The 25,770-nt window shown below is 37.3% G+C and overlaps 1 protein-coding gene across 1 annotated transcript; it reads right to left on the bottom strand.

Annotated features, from left to right (window-relative positions):
* Positions 1-1,091: 1,091 nt before the first annotated feature.
* DCAF13 (DDB1 and CUL4 associated factor 13) lies at positions 1,092-25,770 on the bottom strand. The gene is made up of 11 exons (XM_051785180.1): positions 25,605-25,770; positions 24,677-24,876; positions 23,314-23,421; positions 21,494-21,583; positions 20,496-20,651; positions 19,703-19,780; positions 15,809-15,891; positions 14,348-14,512; positions 11,115-11,250; positions 3,066-3,229; positions 1,092-2,334 (listed from the first exon to the last, which is right to left on the bottom strand). The coding sequence occupies exons 1-11, from the start codon at positions 25,672-25,674 to the stop codon at positions 2,247-2,249; spliced, it is 1,338 nt and encodes a 445-aa protein (XP_051641140.1). The 5' UTR covers positions 25,675-25,770; the 3' UTR covers positions 1,092-2,246.

The following is a 25,770-nucleotide window of genomic DNA, read 5'->3' as shown; positions in this document are numbered from 1 at the left end:
CCACCTGCAAAATTCCAAATGACTGATTTCCAACCAGAAAGCCCCAACTCAGACCTACATTGGTTTTACAACTAGTATGTTTCTAGAAGTCATAGCAAGATTTGATTTTGGAAAACAGACTTTTTCCTGAAATGCTAAGAGGGCACCCCACTTGATGCCAAGACAGATCTCTATGTATGACTACACCCACTGAAGTTGGAAAAGGAATTCATAACCAAATGCACAGACTCCAAGTACCCTCCTAACTTTAAAATTCCTTTTTTTCAGCATGCTGTTACAACCCTTCTAGCAATTTTTAGCCAACCCTGCTCCTCTGAGTTGCACCACTTGGGTCCTGTCTGAAAGCAACTGTGCAAAAAAGGTCTTGGAGCATAATGAGATCCTTTGGCCATAGCTCATGCCATACTGCTCACATCAACACCACACCATAACCAAACCTTGGAAATGAAAGCTCTCGTCACATTCAGAGTTCTGCACCAAAGCTCATAAATTCCAAGCAACAGGACTTGCTCAAACCAGAGGTATCATGACTCAACAAATCAAGAACCAACTACTTCAACTCAAGCTAAACTGACAAGGTTGAAAATTTTTAATCACATTTTAGAAGATTAGTCTGGTTTTGCAAATTGTGCAAGACTTGACTACAGCTGTGTCACAAGCCATACTTTGGACCATATATTCTCCCTCAATTTTTTCAGTATTTTAGGAAGGAAATAAACTGTATTTGGCACAGAGTGCACTATATTAGTACAACAGGCACACAGCCAGCATCAGTCTATTCCCTGATCTGTTCCACTCCTTCCCATCATCCTACTTATAGCTCTTCATATTTCCTTCTCTTCCTGCATCATCCCATAAGGTAAGTGGTCCAGAGAGTAAAAGATACATTATGGCCTCTTATCACCAAAGAGCCATAATTTTGCTATGATGATTCAGGAATCTTGCCCAAACAGTACTGCAAGAGACAACTGAAAGAGTAAGAACTAGAAATGCATATGGATTAGTGTCAGTAGATACACTGAACAGGATACTACAGGAAGGAAAGTGCTCAAAGTGTTTAATTTCCATACTAAAAAAAAAAAGTTTAAAAGTATAAAGTTTATTATAATTTTAATTATTTTTTGTGCATAAACTCAGGGTGGGGAGAGTGTTGTTACAGACTGCACCGTAGTGCAAAGGCTAAAGAAGATCCTTTTGTACAAAAGATGTTAAGCAAAATTATTGTTATTACATATCTCATCTGTCTGAAAGAGAAGCTTTCATCCTAGAAAGCCTAGTTGAATTCCAGCATCATTTTCTGATCACCTTAGTATCTTCAGTAAAAGGTTAAGTTTATCCCACAGGAAGAGAAGCAGAACATTTCCCAGACAAACAGTAGAGGAAGTTTGGGCTACAGGTACCTACCTTGTGAAGCATGAAACTTCTGTTTTTCTTCTATAAATTTAAAATAGAAGGTTTATGATAAATCTCATCTAAAGAAGTTTCTGTGGTTTATACAATTTATGTTATCTTTCATCCAGATTTTAGAAATTTTAAATAAGTTAAAGAGAAAAAATTATTCAACTACGTCATTGTCAATTTTAGGAACTTAACAGTGTGAAGTTTTGTCAAGTTATATAACAACAGTTAAGAAGACAGAACAAAATTATGTTTACAGATGTCAGAAAATACTAAGAAATTCCTTTTGGATAAAAGAAAGATAATATATTGTATGTAAGAAGTATAATGCAGGATATTTGTTAAGTTGGAATAATCAAGATCTAGTCCATTGCCTTAAGGTCACTTGTTTTCTTTATTAAATTTGTTTGAATAAAAATTAAAAACCAGACAGCATAAGGAGAATCAATTTTATAACTCTGTTTGGAACAAGGGGTTTTTTGCTTTGATAAATAAGAATCTATTTCATACTTTTTTTGTAGTAACAGTACCAAGGAATAAGACAGGAACTACAGACATTCTCCACCAAGTTATCTGCTTGTATCAAAAGGGTCAAACTCCACTGCAATACACAGTGTTGTGGCAGTAACGTCAGACAGACAAATGGCAATGAAAGATTACAGTGCTAATTCTCAGAAGTACCCAAAGCAGATGATGACTTCAGAAGTCGGAGGATGTATAAAGCTGAAGAAAAGCCACGTTCCTGGAGCCATATGCTGTCTTACCAACGTCCATCATATTTTGTACAGTGTATTCATTCAATAGTGACATTTTTCTTTCATTGTGACATTTTGTACATGAGAAAACAATTATTTCACTACCGCCACAATATGTTTCTTCCTCTCTGACACAAATGGCACAGATCCCGGTTTGCTGTGCTTGCGACGATTCAGTTCCCTAGAAACAAAAATAAAACAGAAAAATGAAATTCAGTAGTCAGCACAAATGTTAAACAAATAACAGCTTCCTCCTCAAGGTATTAATGGAGACATCCTACAAGTGAAAAAGAAAAGAACTGCTCTTCTTTTATCAATCACTAGCCACGTATTCCTATTTCAAGAACAAATACTGTTCCTTTTAAAAGTAACTTTAAAGTTGGCTAATTTAGAAAAGTTTCAAATCAAGCCTTTTCTTGGGAACTCAGCTTGATTTTCATGCGATAGAATTGGCTGCTCAAGTCTGTAGAGTCTTTCAGCAGATAAAGATGACTAAAACCCACTTCTAAGCTTAGCTTTGGCTACAGCAAAGCATGCCACCTCCTGCTCCTAGAAATTCCAATATGGCAATGATCTAGGTGACAGCAAACAATCATCATGGAGTCTCACATTATACAAAAAACCCAAAACAACACAGACCCACAAAAAACCAAACAAAACCAAAAAACCCGCCACACCAAACACAGTCCATTCTGCTTCCATTGCCATGTGGCATCACGTCATGCTAAACAAAGCATTTTCCTTATAATCAACCCAGTAGTTCGTGATCACTCGTTCAGATGTTAAAAGTAGCTCATACTCCTTCCTCCCACATGGTATCTCTATCATTCCCATCCATTGCTGCTGCAGCAGCACTGCAGTGCTGCATGGTTTAAGATGAAGAGAAAACAAATCCAGAAGAGGATGACATACTTTCGCCGACGAGCCTCCCTCATGATGCGCTGCTCCTTGATTTGGCAATATATGCTCTTGGGCAAGTGCCGGTGCTGAGCGATGCGCCTGATCTGGGGGTGAAACTGGAACTTCTCCTTCAGCTTCTGATTGTAATTCATTGCTGCCTTCTCTCGCGGTGCAAGCTACAGCGAAAACACAGACAAGCACCTTATGAAAGAACAGGGATTTAACTGTCAATCTTTTTAACTTTTAATTCAAGTGGCTTCCTTCTAGCAAATGGTTGTAACCACAGGATCTTCAGAGTTAGGGTAGGGAAATATTAAAAAAAACTAAAATTCCAACAATATCCCAATGCTCAAACGCAAAAGTTTATTCACAGTTTCAAAGTTGAGTGAAGTAACCAAATTTAACTCCTGAAAATCAGATTTTAATGTGCTGTAGAAAAACAGGAGGGAATATAAATAGGAGACAGTAAAAGCTCATTGATCAGTCTTTCCTAATCTCAGATGATCAACTTTACCTGTAAAACAAAGATTTGCAGGCATTTTAATCACTAGCCAGTTCAAGTACAAATGCTGTAAATGAACTGCCTTAATGAACAGCTTTACCGACATCTTTTTAGGTGGCCTAAATCTTACCCAGCACCTTGATCCCTGAGGAAGCACGGTGCACACATCAGATTTCAAGTATTAGCTTCACTTTATGACACCCGGGAGTTCCCACTTTCATCAAGCTGCTAAAAAAATCTTAGTGGCACAAACATATGAAATTCAGGTGAGCCAGTACTGCCACAAAAGACTAATCTTTTATCCATGTTCAAAATTATGTCTGAGCCACCATTAACAACCCTGGAAGTGAAAAACGCCTTCTCCTGACAACCAACCTACAGAATATTATTTTTTTTCAACTAGGCATTTTTTCTTGGGTCCTAATACTTATTTATCGAAAGGAAAAAAATATGTGTGTGCTGTATATTTGCCTAAAGCATTCACTGCTTCATGAGGAATATCAGTCTCTACGTATTTCGGATTTGCTCAGATCTCTAGGAATTTCAGCTGCATTTCAGTCTAGTGAATTTTCACATAAACATAAAATCTGTTAATATTAAATATTAACAGATGATAATCCCACTCTCTTTTTTTCCTACCCTCCTGCCCAAAATACGCTCTATAGCTCCAATGTTTCAGACACATTTTCAAACTAGCTGTGGAACAAGTCTTTTGCCCTCTCACATTTATTTCACACACTACCATCTGCACCTAAAATACTAAAAACTCAGACAACTTTTTATTTATTCAGCTTTGAAAATGACTCAGTTTCACTAATTTCTCATTTTCAAGAAAAGACAGAACCCAAGTTTCAGATGCTAAGAGAAAAAAAGCAGTAACAAAACCAACAACTTTATTACACACAGAAAGTTTGGAAATTCCACCTACATTATAAATGGAATGTGTTTTTCCCCTTTGAAATCAGCAGTTGGCTATTTATTCTCCACTCTGGAGACCACTTTTATAAGTGACTTCTGTTAAAATATTTAATGAATTCTGAAAAAATAAATATCATGCTCAGAAGATTTTGGTTTGGAATACCATAAATGGTCTGAAAGCAAGTATTGATAAAATATATAGCAATGGAGTTTCTCATTTGGGACAATAAAGAAACCAGGTACCATATGCAGAGTTGCTCATTGCTCAAAAAATTCTTATTCAGGCATCAGAGATACATAATGCTCTTAACCTCTGTTTCACTCTACCCTCTTGTTCGGAAAACCCAAATCTTTTTGCTTTACTTATATTTTTGTGACCTCTCGAAGTGAAACAGAGTAAATTTTACAACCCTAACCCACTAAAGCTACACCCTCTGCTTTTTACTGAAATTCCTTCTAGCAAGCCAACCTGAATAGCTGGTTCACTCTTAATAAATCCCAGGTGTTCCCACTCTGCAGAAAACTGCCAACGTAATCCAAATTAAAGGGCTTTTATTTTAATTAAATGCAATGATTTTCCTTTAATTTAAGAAAAGCAAATTGCTGCCGATTTAGTATAACCTTGATGATTCTACAGACAAGAGGTGAATCTGTAAATTAAAGATAAATCCAGGCTATCTTATTTAAAAAGGTAATATAGATCAAGAGGTCGTTGAGTCTGACTCCATTTCTGTGTGCAGTGTGGTATACAAAAAGGCACACAGTTGGTGACTTTCCATCCAACTATCAAATGCCAGTGGACAAAAAAACCAGGCTGTGCTAAATGCACCCTCATCTATACGATGGTAAAAGAAAATTAAAATTTTGCAGTAATGACAAGTTTCTGTTTATGGGAGATAGCAGCTAGCTAAGAAATCAGACTGCAATAATCCACTGAATTCCAACCTCTCTCTTGCAAGTCATTTTACAAAGGTCAATGTGAACAGCTGAAGAGAACAGCATTACTCCCCATTCTGTTTTGGGCTGGAGAAGATGCACGGCATGATTTAGCAGGAGTAGAGATTTTATTTATAGGGACTAGAACACTGTATAATATAATAAATTGGGATTTATATGACATCATGAGACATGCTCAAAGATGACATATGACTCTTTTTTCCATACATTCAATTTCATACATACTTAAGTGAATGTGCAACTTCCTTCCTACATGAGGAAAGTAAAAATTATGTGGCAGAAAGAGAACTGATTTGTGCCACTTCACAGTGAATACCTAGAGTGAAAAAGGGAGAAAAAGAAATCTTTAAATGCAACCAAGTTGCCAGCAATAGGAAAATGCCTCCTCTAATAAACTGCCCATGTCTCTCTCCTCCCTCCTGATGATGGAGGCTGGTTATTTTTCACATCTAAATGGAAGGTAAGCATTTTTCCAGAGCCCTGATTGAAGAGCTAAAACCACCTTTAAAAAAAAAAATTATCCTTTTCAAAAGAGCTGTATTTGTACTGTGCAGTATTTAAAACTCCATGCTGTTAGACTTCCATAATTCAGCATAAGAATATGAAATTAATGTTTATCAGTCCTCTTCAGGTTGCCCTTCTAGATTAGGGCAGGCAAGAGCACTGATGTAATATATTTTTAGAATCGAAACATATCCCAACAGTTTTCTAAACCATAGCTTCTCTTCATTTATTTTTCCATTGCTCTGCTGAAAACACCTTTCTAAATCTGTTGCCATTAAGTTTATTATTCACTGTTTCCTGAACCAAAAAATTTTGGCTTCTTTACACCTAAATGGATGACAAAAATAAAAAAAGAAAGGTAATGTAAGGCAATGTGGATGTTAAGAGCACAAAATCATAGCTAAAGGGCTGAAGTTACAGGTACACTGAATCAATCACAAGCCCAAAATCACTATGAAAAGAATGCCATGTCACACAGTATCTGGTACTGCTTGTTATCAGCATTACCTCAGAAAATGGAAATACTAGAACCAGACCGAAAGGATAAACAATTACTTCAGACAGTTTTGATGTGCTGCTGCTAATGCACTTTGCTAGATCAAAACCAAGACTCGTAACTGCACTTCCTCCTCTCTTTCGAACTTTACTCAAATCTGTTATTTCTGCATCTTGTAAGAAAGCAGCAAACCTATGCTCCACTAGCACTGTGCTCAGCACTAGTTTTACTGAAATACTAAGCAGAAGATTATCTTATTCAATTGTCCGGTGCTCTGTTTTAATTCAGAATTGTAACACAGCCAAATTTTGCAGTTGTAACTCTCTGAGGTAATGTTACTAAGCATTTATACGCTAAGAACTGTGGGTATAATTTCTTTTTTAGTGTGTCAGTAGACTGAAGAGCAATACAGCTTTTAAAAGTTTTACTGATGGTTCATTGTTTTCGCTATAATTAAAAAACCCCTAATATATCTTTTCTAATCTATCCTTTTATCTAATTTATCTTTCTTTCTATTAATTACATTAATTGTACACTATTAATGGAAGTCTACTCTATTACTGCTGCTTTTCCAGCCTTTTCATTCAATTGAGGTTCTATTTTCCTCTTTTCATCAAAAGTCAAAATCATTTACCTTTCAGAAATCCCAAACTTTTTCAAGAGCACAGGTAAAAAAGCCTCAAACATACTTAACAAGCCATATTTTATGTACAGTATTTGAACAGTCTGCAGTTTCTCAAAAGTCTTGTTTAATTGAGTCTTTTGCTTCTGGACATGCAGAGATAGATGTTTACTGCTTTAAAAATAACACCTGTTAAGTCCTATTTAATAATACATATTTGTCAATTAATCAATTTTTATTAAAAACTAAATATTGCAAATTATTTTAAAGCAACTTCTGCAGTATCTCCAACAGAGAGATCTGGGTTTTGTTACCCCTATGCAAAACCCATGCAGGTTCAATTGTCAGTGGTGTAGAGACACAAGATGCCTCTGGCTCCTCAAGAGACTTTTATTCTTTCTTTCATGTTTCAATGATTTTGAATAATGAGTGCAGTGCCAAATAAATTAAAACCCAAAAGACAACATGCATGTCAGAACTGATGAGTGCTTGGACAGCCACGGTTCAGAAAGTACAACTTTCCAACTGGATAAATGTTCACCAGCCACAACATGAGTACTGTATGTTCACTATAACTTCCCTGGAACCCAGCAATGCTAAAAAACAACTAAGGCTAAGTACTCATCAAAGAAAAAAAAAGGTTTGATTACTATTTTTCTTTCTCTTTCAGGATGTTGGTTTCCACTCATCCTGAGCCCAAAAATATCCATCTTAAAATACAATGTATTGCAAGATTTTAGCATTATATCAGAAATACAGTGACCTTTGGATGAGTCATTCAATCAAGTCTTCTCAGCAAAGAAAAATAGCAGACCAAGCAACTAAGCATTTAAGACATATTCTGACACTTCTGACAGAATTACTGAATGCTCAGCTCTGGATATTCAAAACATTCAAAAAATAGCCACAGACTGTGGAAGAACTGGACACTTATAAAAGGAGCAAGCACATGCCTGTGAAGATAAGAACATCAATCCTATAAAAAAAGAAGAAGCAGGTACTGAAGAAAAGTAGTGGAACCTGCTAAATAGCATTAACAATTGCAATGTTAAGAATATCAGGAACTACCAGATTGGATCAAACAAGGAACGGCACAGTTGCCTGAACCCAAACATTTCCAAGGTATATCCAAGACTGTGATAAGCCATGAGGATTCTACTCTTGAGTCCTATTAGCAACAATTACTCTAAATAGCTGAAAAATAAAATTTCTTAGTGCTTCTAAAGAAAAAATTTTAACAACTATAGTAGCTTCAGACATTCAAATTCCATGTCTTGCTAAATTCAAGGCTTCAGCAACCTCATGCTTGAACACACTTCCACACAAGATTCGGGGATCTGAAACATTACCTCTGCTCATTATAATGTAATTCTTTACAAGTTCATTGATGTTCTCCATGAGAAGTGAGAGCAGTTTTTCTACATAATACACTATTGTCCCTTTTAAGTTCTTCCTGTATTTCTAAATAATTTTGCTTTCTTAAGATGTCTTTTGTTGTTGTGGGGTGTTTTTTCTAAGATACCTTGACAAGTTTTGTATTCTAAAGGATGGGATGACTTTCACTTCTGACAGTAAAAAAACCCCAAACAAACCCACAAAAAAAGAATCCCAAAAAAACTAACTCGAAAAACAGGAGGGAAAAAAAAAATCAAATAATAAACCACATGTCACTTGACCTGTGTCACAGACAGATATTGATTTAGCTCTCTTGGGAGCCAACAGCCAAAGTGCTTTGACAGAAATGCTTACACACCCTTACACACAGAATGTTACAAAAGCTTGTTTGGTCTGATCCCACAAGAGCAGAACCAAATTGTAGCAACAGCTTCCAAGAGGCATATGAAGTGACAAAACTGAACTTACAGAAAAACAAAAAAGGCTATTTTATGTAGGATTCACTGTCAGGCCAAGGAACACAAGTATTAATGTGCAGACCACATCCAACAGCCAATAGCCACAATTAGTAGTGCCTTTTTTAGGCACATCCATGGCCAGTTTTCACTGATGCAAATACTGCAGAAAACAGCAGAATGTTGTTTACCAGTCTACATTCTGAATACTTAAACAATAGTTTAGTTGTCCTTTTGGCACACAGTATTTCTATAATGCAGAAGGAGGTGGGTTTGCCCATTACTTCCCAGAGCCAATTATCCTCAGTCTTTCATAAGAAAATGAGCCAATACCATCTAGTAGTCAATACAGTGAATTTTTTGTTCACATCTGAAAATATCAGGAACCCTTCTATATGAAAATGTTATTTCTGACATTTTTCTTACCCACTTGACCTTCACACAGAGGGCATGGAGTAAAGATGCACATCAAGATTACCAGACAATTCTGTTACAGAACAACATCTTAGAGATCATAATCTCTCACTAAGAATATAGTGAATTAACAGAGAAAGTTTCAGTTAATATTGTAAAATCAGGTGAAAAGTTTGTTGCCATGAGCATATGGATACAACAGAAGGAAAACAGGTAATAATTTCTCCCCAATCCCACACTGGTTAAACAAATTCAACATAAAAAGTTAAATCAAAAAGTAAAGTCTCTAAGGAGCTTTATGGAGCCCCTGGAATTAGCAAGTATGGGACTGATATTTGTGTTTGACCACATGGGAAAATCCCAAGAATCAACACAGAAGAGGAAAAAAAAAAAGGTATTCTCAAAAAAAGAAGTTACCACGTTTAAAAAAATTCATATTTACAAACTTAAATAGTAGTTTGTAACCACAATTACTGCACAGTACACAAAGCTGTGGGTTTTTTACCTACAGCTCTATAGCAAAAATGAGAATAACAGGACTTCCCAAAACCTATGGTGGGGTCATGGCTGAAGATTTACATGTTATTTTATCTATGCTACTCCATATCCAGTGCTTCACAGTGCACAATAATCCATGAACTGTCCCATTCCACAGAGTAGCTCTAAGTACTTCTACTACTCCCATTCACCTGCCACCTCTCCCAGCTCTGCTCCACTTCCCTCCTACAGATACTATAAGCTGATGGAGCTTCAGGTAATCACAAGCAGCCCTAGACATAACTATGCAATAGATGTCCCCTTAACTGCACAGTGTTCTTCCCTGAATTACAGCTTCCCTTTCCCCACAATCTTTCACAAGATCAAGTAGAAATCCCCACAGGCATTATCTGACAGCTGTGCCAATAGGCTCAGAAAAAGCAATGTAAGCACCTCCAAAACACTGTAACAATATGAAGCTACATAAGGGGATCACTCCCAGCAAAGTATCAAATTCATTCCCCACAGTCACTCAATACTTCCAACTGTGCAGATGAATATATACAGCTGGGAACCATAAAGGAAGATTTTGGCTTTGTCTATACATAAACATTTGAACAAGTGTAACTGAAAAGACTTATTTAATTAGACCGGTGTCTGTTCCTGCTAGGGACACTTCAACCAAACAGACTTACATTGAATCCAGTGGACTTCAGACACCACACCAGTTTGCCCAGTTGGTATCTGAGAGTTATACAGGCTAATGACAATCTCACCTATGCATCAGTGCCAATGGTTTATTTTACAATGCACGGGCTTATCACAGTATGATTTTTTAAAATTTTTATCTTTTTTTTTATTTGAACAAACCAACTTCATGAACAAATATGAACCAATCACATACCAGTCAAAAATTTTAAACGTAGTAACCCAAAACTTCAACAGAATTACTTAAGTATGGCAAAGCAGAATTTATTGCCTTTTCTCTAGTGCAAAGGGATGAATCCTAACCTTTAGCACACAGGTTAAAAACTCAACTCTAGTTTAGATCGAGCTGATGATTATTGTTAAACAAGACCAAAAAAAGTCACCCTGTGTAACAATGAGGTATGTAATTTCATAATTATTACTACAGACCACAGTAAATGCAATGAGCTGTACTGCACATGTCAGTCTGCAAATTAAACACAAATGTCAAACTACAATTTTACCGTTTCCCTTTAGAAATAAGATTTTTAAGGCTGAACAGGTTAACCAGCTGTAAGAACAACAAAAAACCCCAAACATCTTGTGATAACAAAAAGCAAAATGCAACTCTTACCACTCCCAGTTTTTCAGAAGCATTGGCTTTCCACAGGCGAATATTCATCTCATCTGAGCCACACAGAATATACTTGTTATCTGAAGTCCATTTTACAGTGATGACGTGCTGCATTCGTTTGGTATGATATACCTCCCTAAAGCAAAGAGAAACATTTTAAAATGAGCTATTGTCACTCTTCCCACCAACACTACCTTTCAAATAGCAGAAAGCATTCTGTGCAAGGTAAATTTTTTTTTTACTTTTTGTTGCTGCTGTTTTTAAAAAAAATCTGACTTTTTTAACACTATGCTGATCTTATCTCTCTATACATAGAGATTCCAGTAAAGTGTAACAGACTGATAAAGGACCATCTCGGATAAGATGCTTTTTAAATAAATGCTTTCATAGAAACTACAGTAAATAGTTAAAAAATAACTCTTCTTGCAAAACATGCCATAGGTATACAATATGATATCCATACTGTTCCTGAAATAATTTTGATTAATGTGCATTGGGAATATTACAGAATGGGAATGCAGAAAAACAGGTGCCAAAGAATCTGACATCACCATTACGAATAAGAAAAAGAACAGCAAATAAACACCTATCCATTTATGATATATGGCAATGGATTTGCTACTCCTCATTGTGATTTCCCTCCTTTGCCCAAAGATGGACTTCCTTTCTTTTCTAATTTCTTCCAATCAGAATTTCTCCTGCTCGACAAGTGCTAACACCTGTTGAAAAACGTTTCTGCATGCTACAGTTAAACCAATATTAAATTAAACTCTTATCTTATTTTCATTAAGTATGTATCAAACAAATTTATTCTTTCATTTCTGCTATGAAAATAAAGGACTAGGTACACTTTTCTGGTAATTTTAGCTACTTTTTAGCATTCTGAAAGTGAAGAAAAATAAGGCCTACTTATTGACCACCAATAGCCACTTCTTCAGTGCATCAGACACGCACTACAGCTTATAGACCGTTCTCTTTCTTCTACTCAGTTATTTTTATAAGGAAAAACCAAGCAATACGGTAAAGGAAACATGAAAACAACACCTATTCAAGAGCTGTGGGAAAACTAGACTGGAATTTAATTGGAGAGGTTTTGAGAAAAACAAAAGTAATCAATATATCAGCTTAATAAGCTTTAATAAGCTTAATCACCTCTTGTAATTCACTAGCAAGCAATGCTCTACAAGAACAACCACGCTGAAGACTGAGCACAAGTACCTTCAGAAAATACATCAGCTTTTCACTGATGTTGAGTTTAACGGTGTGTGTGCACATCTGCACTTTCACAAGCATTTCTATGTTTACTTTCATTCTACTATGTGACTCAATAACAAAGCTTTTCTTCACTGTTTGGGGAACTCAGTACTTTTCCCTTCCTTACTCTGAATTTGCAGCCTTTGCCTCTCCTGTTGCTGTCATCACAAGCTATTAAATATCACTTTCAGAGACAGGGAGAACACAAAACATGGCCAAATAACCTGGATCTGTCATTTAAAAGTTCACACAGAAATACAGTTCTGTTTACCAAGCATTTATTAAATTTAATCAACTTGATAATAAATCTTATTTCTTAGGGTTAAAGAATTTAATTATTTAAATTTTCATTTAAAAATAAAATAGAAAGCAATTGAAGTTAGGAGTTTTCGTATTGGCAGGAGATCAGAAGTCATAACAGGAATACCATCAGGATCCTTATTTACAGATACTCTTAACTGCCCTCTCAGTTTTCCAAGTAGGATCACATCTATTTAGAGACTTTTCTCCATTCCATGAGATTAATATCAAGTGTGTAATTCTGAAAAAGTCCATCTTCTAAGGAATTTTGTGTGTCCCAGAACACTCTAGTCAGCCTATACAAGGCAAAGTTCTTCATTTGTAAGGCTTCTCCTCAATAGATTTATGGCCACCACACAAAAGGGGAAAAAAATGGGGATAAAGAGTAAAATTCCTTCCACAGGTCTTGGCAACAATCTGCTATAACGTGGAATAAAGCCTTTTACTGTTGCACTATGGGGTCTGCAAACTTCCCCTCAGTGATGTGCTTTAGCTTTGCATATCACCACTTTTGTGAACATTATTAATCCATATAAAGGAGCTGCTAACCATATTGTTTAATAATGCAAGAATCTGAAAAAAACCAAACCTACAAAGGAACTGCACTACCTATTTACATTTAAAATATTATTGCAAGACAAAAAGAAGATGAAATCTATCTGTAGATTAGATATAGAGGGAATGTAAACAGCCCCTCTCTTTAATGCAGCACAGTTACATTGCATACATAATTTCATCAATCAATAATAAAAATATACTCCTTCACCAACATTTCAATATTTCCACCCTCAAACTACGCAGAACCTGACCTAGTAAAAACCTTTTGGGGCACTGAGGTTGGAGAGAGGTAGATAAGTAGAAGTAAAATAAAGTTAAGAAAAGAGAAAAAGGAGGAAGAACTGACAACAGAGAATAATGAAGGGAGGTTTATGAAGACCATTTGATACCACACAGATCAGATAACTTGCTTCAGTTTTCATCAAACTGAAAGAAAAATAAAAAATAATGGAGACATAGTAGATATTCAATCTGAACTTCAGCAAAATACTTAATATACTGCCTTATGAAATCTTACATGAAAACTAAATCAAAATGAATTCTATTCAAAGCACTGTCATATGAATCAAAACCTGGTTAACAAAATGTGAATAAAAGGTAGTAAGCACACTGAAACAGATCACAAGAGTGTCCCAAACTAATTCTCAGGAATTCATACAGCAATACATTTACATAATGTCTTTAGTAATCATCCATATAGGATGAAGACAATCCCTAGAAAACCAAATGCTACAATGCTGTAATACACTGCAAACCTAAGTGGTGACAGATACAGTACAAAGTGATCTAAAAACATTCAAGATGAACAGAGGGAAATAAAATGGGATTCACCTTGGTAAAATACAAATGACTACATCCAAGCACAATAATCCACTGTAATTTTAATTCCATACTGCATAAGTACTGCTACCTGTGGAGTGGTTCTACTTTTGATACAGACTCCAAAATTAGATCAACTACAAGGCCTGCCGGTTTCAAGCTATCAAGAGTCAGATTTCAACATTCACAGGAAGTGAATGCTCCAAAGAAGATGTTAATGAATGAATTAATAGTTTTGAAGACTTGGGAGGGAAGTCACTGAAATGAATGACAGCGAGACAGAAAGGTGTAAAACCACTCACCTGCTGTGACCTTTGTCTACAGGAAAAATGCGGATAGACTTATCAAAGCTGGCAGACACAAATTCTTTCCCAGTGGGTGAATAATCCACATCAAGAACAGCAGACACATGATCCATATGCACCATCACAGGTGATTCAAGATAGCGCATATCAAAAGTATATAAGCTTTAAAATAAATACATCAACAGCTTAATACCATAAAAACTCCTTAAGTAAATAGAACATTTTACATAAAACACACTTAAGGATAGATCCATATTGCAGAGGAAACTTCTGAAAGGTTTCTAAATATTCTCATATTGTGAACTCCTTGTAATTTTTAACTCAGCAGGTTTCTCACCCTCCTTTATTCGAGTGAATGCATAGCTGAAATTAAATGTATCTTACTGAATAGTATACCGGCAACTGTTGCCTTTTCCTTTTAAATTCAAGAGAAAGTATGGAGCATCATATTCAAAACTGCTGTTCCACATAATCAGTGAACACTTGCAAGTGTAAGTGTTGATATATGTTGATATATGCATTTGCCATTGCATATTAACTGCTTTAGGCTGCAGGACGACAGTTGCCCCTGACAGTAATAGCTATTGGTTTTAGTTTAGGAAGGGGAAGACCAAAAAAAAATTAATAATCCCCAAACCAACCAAACAAAAAACCAGAAAAACAACTAAAAAGCAAATTTATAAACAAAACTCCAAACTTTCAAACAGATTAGGTAGCCTAGTGGCTTTATCATATCATAACCCAAACACAAGAAAAACAGCACATTGAATATAAAACCCGCTTTCAAGGTCTGAGCCAGACTACATTTTCTTTGAAAAACAGCCTTAAGTGATAAAATTCCTATGTTCTAGAAGAAAACAGTGATCTATTGTTAGATCACCAACTTCCTGGAAAAGAGGATATGGAGCACATTTGCAATGCCCTAGTTTTGAAGAGACAGCTTTTTCAATATCAGATTAGCTGTTCACATGAATAGTATTGTTCAAAAGTAAAAAACTGCTTCGAGACATTGAAAGGATAAGTATTGCAGTCTCCAGAACTGTTTCAGAGAAGATTAAATTCTTTTTTTAAGAAATGTTTTTATCAAAATAGCTGATCAGTACAATATATCAAGCTTTGCAAGAGCCAGCAAGACAATAAACACGTATATTGCCTCAGACTGGACTAATAGTACTTATTCTCTGGGTCCCATTGCAAGTTACATTTGCATTGGTTCAACTACACTTTTTCTAAGTTACACTGCTTTTTATCCCTCAAGTACTGAAATGCAGAAAAAAAGGTATTCTACTATCAAATCATATTTCTTACAATCAGTAAGCCTGTAATTCTCTAGGCTATTAAGTGATTCAAATTTAGAGTAGTCTTTTAAAAATTCATTTTAGCATGCTCATAAATCACCAAGACACAGATTAAAAATGTAACATGTCCAGAAGTATTGAAAAGCAAGGTCACACTTACTTGTAATCTTCATTTGCTGCAGTAAAAACAAAAGCTTCCATGGGGTTCCAACACAGTGTATTTGTCCTCATGTTCAAGATAACCTGAAAAATATTTACACATTGCTACCTTGTTACACCAGTAAAATATTCACTATAGTTCAAAACTTCCTATACACCACCGGAGACAAATTCCTAAACACACAACCATGCCAGAGAAACAGTGACATGACAGAATGTTGCCTGAGCAGTGTTAGAATCCAAACTCAAGAACCTCCTGTCCCTCATCATATGCCCACTGCTTTGGGCTACACAGACATTAAATTTTCCTCGTTAATCACCTTAGAATTCTTCTAAGAGGTCACTGAACATGGCAACGCACTAGTGGTCTACAAGTAAACCTGGAACTTCTGAAAAATTTCCCTTCTCTATCATATTTACAGGAACCTTTGGTTAAGTAATCTAGAGACACGCCTAATTAAATGGTTATTTCAAGGGATATAATCATTAATTGAAGCTGTGAATCAGCATTTGCAAAGCAATTATAACATTTTAATGTTCTCCCAGTTATTACTATCCCTTCCTTATTTTATCTCTGAAATTGCAGTTCATGAATTCTCCTGGACAGTTGCCATTTCTTGTTGAAGTGCCAAGCAGTGTATACAAAAGTTACTGTGTTGAAATCTGCTCCCTACTATCACAGTATCAGCACTGAGTCATTCACTCCACATTCATAAGATTTGCTTGCTGCTAGCAAGCATATGGCTAACAAAGGGGCCAGTTGGCCCTGAAGTGGGAAGAGGGCAGCTGATAACAGACTAAGACCCTTCTGCTTTGCTAACTGCAGACTAGACAAGAGGCATTAAGAAGCTGTATGTCAGACATCCCCACCTTGGAGGACAGCTGTGGCAGTAACAGCTGGGCCTCTGTAGGAGAAGGGAAGGCAGGGAGGAGGTCATTGCACACACCATACACAGCAGCTTTGGCCATATTTAAAAATAAAAACTATACAGTATGCCTGACACAAAGTGGATGTGTAATTACAGAGCAACTTATTAACACACTGAACAACTCTAAACAGGATTTTCTACAGTGCTCCAGGCCAGCTATAATCCTTCTTAAAGATCCTGAAATTTGGGTGTTTGGTGCTATGGTACTCCAAACTCATTTTTGTTCTTGGCTTACTACACCAAACACCATACATTTACATACATATTTTAGAATACAGTTGTACAATTATAACCCTTACAGGAATGACTCTACCCAACATCTCTCCAAAAGACTGTGAGCTTATGAGTGTGTGCATATTCTCGTAATTCTCACTTCTTCATAAGTCATTTCTTAGGTGACGTTATCCTGTTATAAAGTCTGTGCTGCAGAACATTGCTCATTTTCAGAAACTGTGTGCATTCAGAACCGAATGTAATCATCAGATGTCTAAAGTGATGTCTAGTTTAAAAAGTGGTCACTGAAAAGCCCTATGTGTACAGTAATATGACAACTGGAATTTGTTCAAGATTTCAATATTGTTCTAGTTACAAACCTTGCACATATATGGGAAGTTATTAATCAAGGAGTGTTCTTTATTCCTCCCTGTACAAGTTTATCAACCATTGCAAAATGAGCACACGATTAATGTTAACCCATTATATGTATAAGTATTTTCCATCATGTCACAAAATAACTTCACTATAGCTGAAAAATCCAGCTCTTTCAAAAGGAGTCAAGTTTGGTCACAGTCCATGCTCCACATCACTATTTTTTCACTGACATTTACAAGCATTCAGTTCATTTCAGCAGTACCTTTTTGAATTAAAATAGTGCCTAAGAAACGGATTCTCTGTACAGTTCTAGGATTATGTAAGGCAACCTGGGTTGGAAGTGATTTAAGTTGCTGTAAATACATTAATAATGGCATTTCAGAACTATCTAAACCTGTAGTGGAGCCATCTTCTGACACTACTTTTAATCTACCGTAGATCTTCTTACGAAATGAGTAAGTGTAAGTCCTTATTAAGACAAGCCAAAATTGTGAAGTCCCTGAAGATTTAGCTATCTTGGTTTATTTATTTTAACTACGAACACTTGCTTACTAAGAGCTTTAGCTTGGAGATGTTAAGACTACTTTAACACAAAACCTGCTCACCCAAAAAAATAATCTGTCTTCTTTTACTACCTACAAGGTATTTGGTTGAAATGAACAGCTAAGAATACAGCAAGCAAGAGAAAGCACAGTTCCTGTCAGCGAAAGTCCATCTTTAAAATATCCTAAGCTTTCCTGTTTCCACAGGTTGCACAAAAATGACTTTTAAAGTGTACCAATCTTCCTCTTGTGTAAAAGTGTAAAAATCTTCCTCTTGTTTTTCAACAGAATTGTTTTCCTTCATCTTTTCCCAGCTTTTTTAGACTAGTTCGTACTTTGCACTTAGGCAGCATCTCACCATCTTATCCCTCCCTCTTTGAAACTTAAGGCTTTGAAACCCATAGACAGGACAAATGGGCAAGAGAGCTACCACTTCATGATGTGGGAAGTTGTATTCCTATTGCCATTAATGAAGGGACTCCCACTGAATCCCAACTGCTTTGCTGATCAAACCCCAAGAACGCAGCAGTGCTGGAAACAAGTGCCTGTACAGAAGTAAGGTACCTCTAATAAGAAGCACCCTTCTCTTAGAGTTACAGAGCTCTTAGCTCTCAATACAGAAATGGACATTTCACTTCCACTCCACAGGAGAATCATCTCTATTCCAGGAGAAAACCCATTACTGTATCCATGGATGCAAGGAAGTACTCATCAGTGTTTTACTCCCATAGCAGGAAATGCACCCGAGCACACTGCTTACATGAGATACACATATACATACAAGCAATTATGCAGGTGTATGTAGAGTTTTATATCTTTAGCATATATACATATGTAAAATTCTGTTAGATTAGAACTTAGTTCACAAAGGCTCAAACTGCATCCTCTGAGTTTGTAACTGCAGCTTTACAGAATTGGCTGCGTTCATGTCAACATTCAGGTCTCCAACTGGCATCACTGACAAGTTTTTATAAACACTGTCTCAGTGTTTATAAATTTTTACTTTATTAAAAATTGCTGGGGCACAGGGAGACAAAGAAATACTGTTATGCCAACAACATTCCTATTTTATAACTAAGTACCATTACAGTGTTCTAGTGATCAATGTCATTTCAGAAAGTATGCAGCACAGAAGGATGTTGAATGTATATTCACAAGCCAGAATAACATATTTCAAGAAGAATATTGTTAAAACAGTTCAGAGGCTCAATAATGAAATTGATTGAGGTTTAATATGTGCGTATGAATTACCGGCTTCTTGTTTAAAATAAATACATACATTCTGTTAAACAGGAATCTTCACATCATCAGTATGTTCCACATATAGATACAATTCTGATTACACTGTAAAGGATTTCTGAATATTTATGGTAGGTGCATAGGGGAGAGTTTATCTCCCTGCAAAGGAAAAACACCTTTTCAAATGCAGAGCAAGGCTCTCCAGTGGTGGAAAGGAAATGCCATAGAAGATACCTTGCTTCCTTCTGGCAAGGAGGAGAAAAAAAAATTTAAAAAAACCCACACATACACAGACAGAATGCAATACAGGAACATAAAGTTCTTATTGTGAAATTGCTGTCAGGTCAGGCACTTGATCAAGAATTACAACAGAGTGAGCATGACAGCCTGTCTGAATGCAGAAAAGGGCCCTTCTAACTCTGTATTGTTTCAATCCCAACATTAATTTAAACTCAGAAGACTCAGACAATGAAAACTGAATGAACTCACCGCTCAGAGCATCCTTTTCTCTATTGCCATCAACAGTTATAGGCTATTAACATATCCACTATTATCATTAGTGCCATTAATTATTCTTAAAAAGAAAAATATTACCTTCTTTAATGGAGTTGATTTTCTCATATCATATAGCACAATATTTCTGTCAGAAGCACAGCTTCCCAAAAGGTATGTCTAAAAAAAAAAAAAAAAGAAAAAGAAAACCAGTGTGTATGGTCTTTGAATGCTTCTAGAGTGTAGTTAACAGCTAAAATTAAATACCTAAGCTATTTCACATAGTTGGTAGTCAAACGGTTTCTTTTTCAGTCAAGGGAATACATTCATCATTTTTTCTGTGCAGCTGATTATCCAGCACAAACATTTTAAATAGCTTTCCCTGTAAGATTCAGAATCCACCCAGTGCCCTCTACTTTAGAACTAACAAGCAATTCCTCATAAACACTTAAGCTACGAACACAGTCCAGTCAAGAGATGTAACAGGAAGTGCTGTAAAAGATCAAATGCAATTGTTTTGCCAAGGAGAGGGTGAGAAGTCTCAGTCACAGATAGTACAATACTGGAACAGGTAACAGCTCCACAGCCACATAACTCCTACACTGCATGACTGAGGTACCAGATCTGTATTGCTGTGGGTAGAATGGAGACTGCTCTGCTTTTGTTTCTGCTCTCCCTGACTAAGAGAGATAAAATACAAAAATATAAAAACATACAGTACTACATTCCAAATCAGTATAGCCATAAAAATCTATGTATACCCCCCACAAATAATCTGTTAAAACATATATCAAAATCTAAATTTGGAAAAAAAAATCAAGATGATGTAAATAGAGTTTAGATCTTATACTGCTCAAGAAAAATACTGATTTCCAATATATAACATAAACATTACCTCAATGGGATTAAATTTTACACTGCTAATGCTATCAAAACCCCAAGTCAAAGAACACTTGGGACTTGTCCTTTGTTCATCCCAAATGTCTACTTGATGGCCACAGGTGGCAAAAACAGGTTCCTTCCAGTGGTGATCAATTCCTGTATACACTGTCTTTAAAGAAAAAAAAAACAAAAAAGCAAAAATTTACAAAACCAATTGTAAGTATAAATACGCAAGTATGTTCTGTTACCAAAAAGATCAACAAATCATTGCATATGGAGTCTCCCATGTTTTTATTCATTTATATTACTGAAAATCAAGCCACCAATGAAAGAAGAAACTAAGTCTTATCAGATGTGCCTCTACCAGTAGCCAAGTTTTCTTTTTCATTTAAGGTGCATGCATGCATTTCTTGTTAATTTACAATGGAGCTGGCATTAAAAGTACATTTACAAAGTCCTGGTTGACTTTCAAGCAAATGGAAATGTTAAGGGTACGACTATGAATTTTCAATGGGGACCTGAATGGATTCCAAAGACATTACAACTAAAGAGTTTCAAACTATCTATTTACAAAAAGTATTTAATTTTTTTTCTAAAATAAGCTGATCGTAAATTGAAAGTGCCAAAGTATATATTTTTCCTCTGCTTTTGTCAAAAAGAAAGACATAAAGTTAGTATTTTGTATTGAATGGCTGCAAGGTACTGCCATGAAAAGAAATTTAATGCAGATTAAGCCCTGAAGAGAAAGAGACTACAGAAAGATCTGACCAGTTTGCAGGAGAGGGATGATTAGCAGAGACAGAGCTCAGCATCTCTGATGGCATTTGAGATATTCCTTTCTGGTTACACGTAAAATAAATGTAATAAAAAAATTTGATGCCATCACCTTACAACCCTTAAGATAACAGGTAATATCAAACTATATCTCTCTCCTCCAAAAGCTAGATAAGAATTGGTTCAAACTTAATTCAAAAGAAGAGATGTAGGAAAATCAAAACTCATATTCACTACCTTTCCAAGAATTGTATGAATAGGTTCTTCTTCTTCTCCATATTCCGGGCTCTCTATTTTCCACTGCTTCACAGTTTTGTCATCACCAACCTGGAAATATTGGAGAAAGCATGTACAGTTTTATGTAAATATATTGTGTTTATTTTGCTAGATGTGCTTTGCAATTAAATACAGGCAGCCTTTCAAAGAGAATGTTCTATGATATACACAGGTGCTTTCTCCTACCTGTCACTGTTCTGTTTTATACTTCCAAGCTGCAGATTAGCCTTCCTGGTCATAAGATTTTGCTAGAAACATGTACATGGTCTGGCTGGAGTGGAGTTAACATTCTTCATAGTAGCCCATCTGGCACTGTGGTTTGGGTGTGTGGCTAAAACAGTGCTGATAAAGCACCAAAGTCTTGGCTATTGCTGAACAGTGTTTGCACGGCACAGAGCATTTCCCTCTGCTCTCACTGGGTCAGTCATCACCCCCGCCTCCCCCACCAGCAAACAGGCTCAGTGTGGGCAACAGACTGGGGGGGACACAGGTGTGACAGCTGTCCTGAATTGGCCAAAGGAGTATTCCTTACCACAGAACATCATGCTCAGCAATAAAAACTGGGACAGTGGAAGCAGAAAGGGGAGGTGGGGGCTGGCTTCCACAGTGGCTGCTGCTCAGAGATTTTCTGGGGATCTGTCTGCTTGTGAAAGCAGGTGACTGATTTCCAGTTTGTCACTGTTTCCTACCACCACCTATTCAACTGTCTATCCTCATTCACAAAGCTTTTCCAAAACAAATATTTCCAGGGTTGAATAGGCAAAAGGTGAGTTGGAGTGGTGACTATTTTCCAAAAGACACATTTTACGATTCTTAATCAACTGGCACCTTAAACTGCAAAGCACTTTCTTGAAGTCACTTTGATGAGCATGTAAACAGTTAAAAGGCACTTTCCACCTCAGTTGCTCAGCTGCCTGTTTCAAATGCCATTCTACCTCTTGCACTAATGCCAGCACAAGCTTTTGCATGGCTGTGCAGTGACCTGGATTGCGCAAAAAGGCCTAAAAAAACGTTAGGTCTACAAGTTTAACTTTCTTTCCTGAGTGCAGTACTACTGTTTCTTCTCTCCCTCCCTCAATTTTCAGGCAGAGGGATTGTCAAAAGGGGATTCTAATCTGATGCCACTTGGAATTTTTTACTATGACTTCCCCTATATCCTAACTACTGTCCTTGTGACCCGGCATATACTTCAGAAAAGATAAATATCCTCTAGTGAAAATGGCTCTTCTATACCCAGTTCAAAAGAAACAAAATCTCGGGGCACTCTAGATTTTAAAAACAGTTCTTCTTATTGTGTCATCTTAGAACTGTTTTAATGTAAACAGGAGGACATACTATTTCCAGACCGTTTACATGCAACTGAACCTGCTGGGATTGATTTCAGTTAATAAAGCTTAATTCACATGGAGTGATCTTGACTCAATCAGATTATCTTTAATCATAGTATATGCAAATGGTTAACTTTTTACACTTTTCTATGTCTTTCAATGAACATAATCTATTTACTACTTTAATGAGAAGTAGTTTATTCAAGTTTTAATTACACGACCATCTGCTAGCTATTTTCTGGTCTCTATCCTTTCAATTGTCTTGAATAGTATCCGTATCACAGAAACAATTTTATCATAAATAGAACTGTCAGGTTCACTGACAAATTTAATAAGCGTATTCATACAATATTTAAAGATTGTATGGCAGGGAGCAAGTTTCTCAGTGGAAAACAGATGGTGAACAGGCACTCTGTACGGCTGCACTGTACTAAGGAGACACGCTGTGCTTACCGTGAAGAATGACGTGCCACAGAAACGGGCACACATGCCTCGAACAAAGCCTTCATGGGCTTGGATAGTACGAATGCACTGTCGCCTGGTCAAGTTCCAAATTTTAACCTGTTAAAAACAGAGAGGTAAATATTCTGTAAGCCTTCTACAGCTCACCACTGCAGTTCACAATTCAAATACAAGGTAATGAAATGGCACGGCTGGCTTGAACAATGGTCAAACTTCATAATGTAAAAAACCACTTATTATTCCCTTCTTGGAAAAAAAAAAAAAGTGAGGCTCTCTCCTTCTTTCCCCTTTCCCCCACCTAAGCTGTACACCTTCTGCATTTTGTATTCTCCTATTTTCGAACTAGAATTCTTGCTAAAAAAGCAGCAATCATAAATTAAGGGGGAAAAAAGACTCAGTAGACAAAAGCACAAGGAAATAGCCTTTGGAACAAACAGAATGTTTTCAGTCCAATTGCTGTACTACACTCTATACAGATGTCCACCCCTCAGAGAGGTTTTGGTTTCAAAGTATTTGGGCTAATTAAAAAAAAAAAAGAAATAGAGGTCAGTTTTAATATTTGTAGGTATTTATAGCACCCAGTACTTTATTCACTCTATCAGGAGATAAGAAATCTGGCTAAAGTTTTATATAAATTGGTTCCCCTTCTCTTTAAAAAGGTAAATCACTCTTACACTAGTGCATGACATACACACTTTCTATAAAAAGCAGGAAGAAACCTGCGACCCAGAAGACACCTTTAAATTATACAAGCACCACCAAATGAACACCGTAACAGTGAGAAAAGACAGAGAAGACAGGTTAGTTTTTTCTACAACTCCAGATTTCGCTAACTAAAGTGTCCTTGGGCTTTTTTTTTCTTGCTATGAAAAATAATCAAACAAATATAAGGTTAGCTTTCTTAGGCAATATGATAAAATAGTATTCAAAAAAGTTTTTGGTTGTGTGCCCCTTCCCCCTAGCTCATCTGACTTCATGCAATCTCTTAATCTGCAGTAGTTTAACTTCTTCAAGGGAAGGAGGGGGATCATGTGGGCAGCAAAAAGCAATCACTATGGAATGTATAAATTAACATTCACTGTTCCATCCTGAGGAACTGAATGGCACACTCTCTGCTCACTGATGCACAGCTGAAAGCTTCTGCCTTGGTGTGCTGGAAGATTACAACCCGCAGTTTGGGAAACACTGCCCCAGACTGGGAAATCTGAATCTCCTGAGTGAAGGTAAATTATGCTGAACAAAGACATAAAAGAAGAGTAAAGTGGAACAAAAACAACCAAACAAAACACCAGTGAGAAAGAAAATAGAAAATAAGGAAGAAAGGTACCTCGTTTGTTGTGGTTTGTAAGCTTACCTCTCCATCACATGCTCCAGACAGCACTGTAGACAAACTTTTTGGATGTTTGGCCATGCAATTAACTCCATCTCTGTGGCCATCAAGTGAGCTGAGAAAGGGTTTTGCAAACACACGCTCTAGCTTTGTTGCATTCAGAGCTCTTGTGTATTCTCGCGGAACCTCAAATGGATGCAATGCAGGGTCATAGTTCCTTGGAACTGCAATAAGAGGAACACACACATTAAAAACTCATGTTGGAGCAGGTCCAGAAGAGGGACACAAAGATGATCAGAGGGATGAAGCACCTCTCCTATGAGAAAAGTCTGTGAGAGCTGGGGCTGTTCAGTCTGGAGAAGGCTCTAAGGAGACCTTATGGTGGCCTTTCAGTACTCAAAGAGGGCCTACAAGAAAGCTGGGGAGGGACTCCTTAGCAGGGCCTGTAGCGACTCTGTGATTCTATGTGTAAAATCTAACGATTTTTGTCAGTTTTAGTAAAGGATATGCAAAAAGCACAACGCGACCGAAACAGCAGTAAGTGCAACAAACTGTTAAAAGTAATTTCGGTAATACTGAATGTAATCTCGGAGTACCAGAGTGGTAATAAAGCCCTACTCCACACTCCGGCTCTGACCCCGAGATGCCACTGTCGGCCGCCGCCCGGCCCCGGGGTACGGCCAAGGAAGTTCTTCTCCGCAGATGGGCACTGCACGAAAATCGCCGCCCAGGACCGGCACTGCGGAGAAAAACTCCCTACGACGGGAGGGACGGAGGGAGCGAGGGCAGCCCACGGCCCGCCAGAGGCTGCGCGGATCGCGGCCGGCGGGCGCACGAGCGCCTGCCATCCTTCCTGTCCTTCCTCCTTCCCTCCCTCCTTCCCTCCGCCGCCGCCTCAGCCCTTCCGGCCGGGCCGACACGACCCGAGCCCCGCTCCGGGCGTCCCGCTCACCGCGCTGCAGGTCCAACTTGGTCTCGCGCACGTAGTCGTCGGGGTTACGGCTCAGTATCTTCACGCGCATCTCGGCCCCGCTCCCAGATCCCGAGCCCGAGCCGGCTCCACCGGGAAGCTCGCGCGCACGTGACCGGACGCGGCGCGCGGGCCGCTCTCGCGCGAG

The sequence above is a fragment of the Manacus candei genome, unplaced genomic scaffold (genome assembly GCF_025592945.1).
Source record: "Manacus candei isolate 608988 ecotype Guabito, Panama unplaced genomic scaffold, ASM2559294v1 h1tg000019l, whole genome shotgun sequence".
Lineage (NCBI taxonomy): Eukaryota > Metazoa > Chordata > Aves > Passeriformes > Pipridae > Manacus > Manacus candei.
Note: the sequence above shows the minus strand (reverse complement) of the source record. Positions and strands in the feature narration are given on the sequence as shown.

What these genes read in the sequence shown, in the direction of transcription:
- DCAF13 (XM_051785180.1), bottom strand. Translation starts at nt 25,674, where the DNA reads ATGCGCGTGAAGATACTGAGCCGTAACCCCGACGACTACGTGCGCGAG. An exon ending in TTCATACAATTCTTGGAAAG is followed by an intron (nt 20,652 to 21,493) that starts GTAGTGAATATG and finishes TTTTCTTTAAAG; the next exon opens with ACAGTGTATACAGGAATTGA. An exon ending in AGGGAGGCTCGTCGGCGAAA is followed by an intron (nt 2,335 to 3,065) that starts GTATGTCATCCT and finishes TTTTGTTTCTAG; the next exon opens with GGAACTGAATCGTCGCAAGC.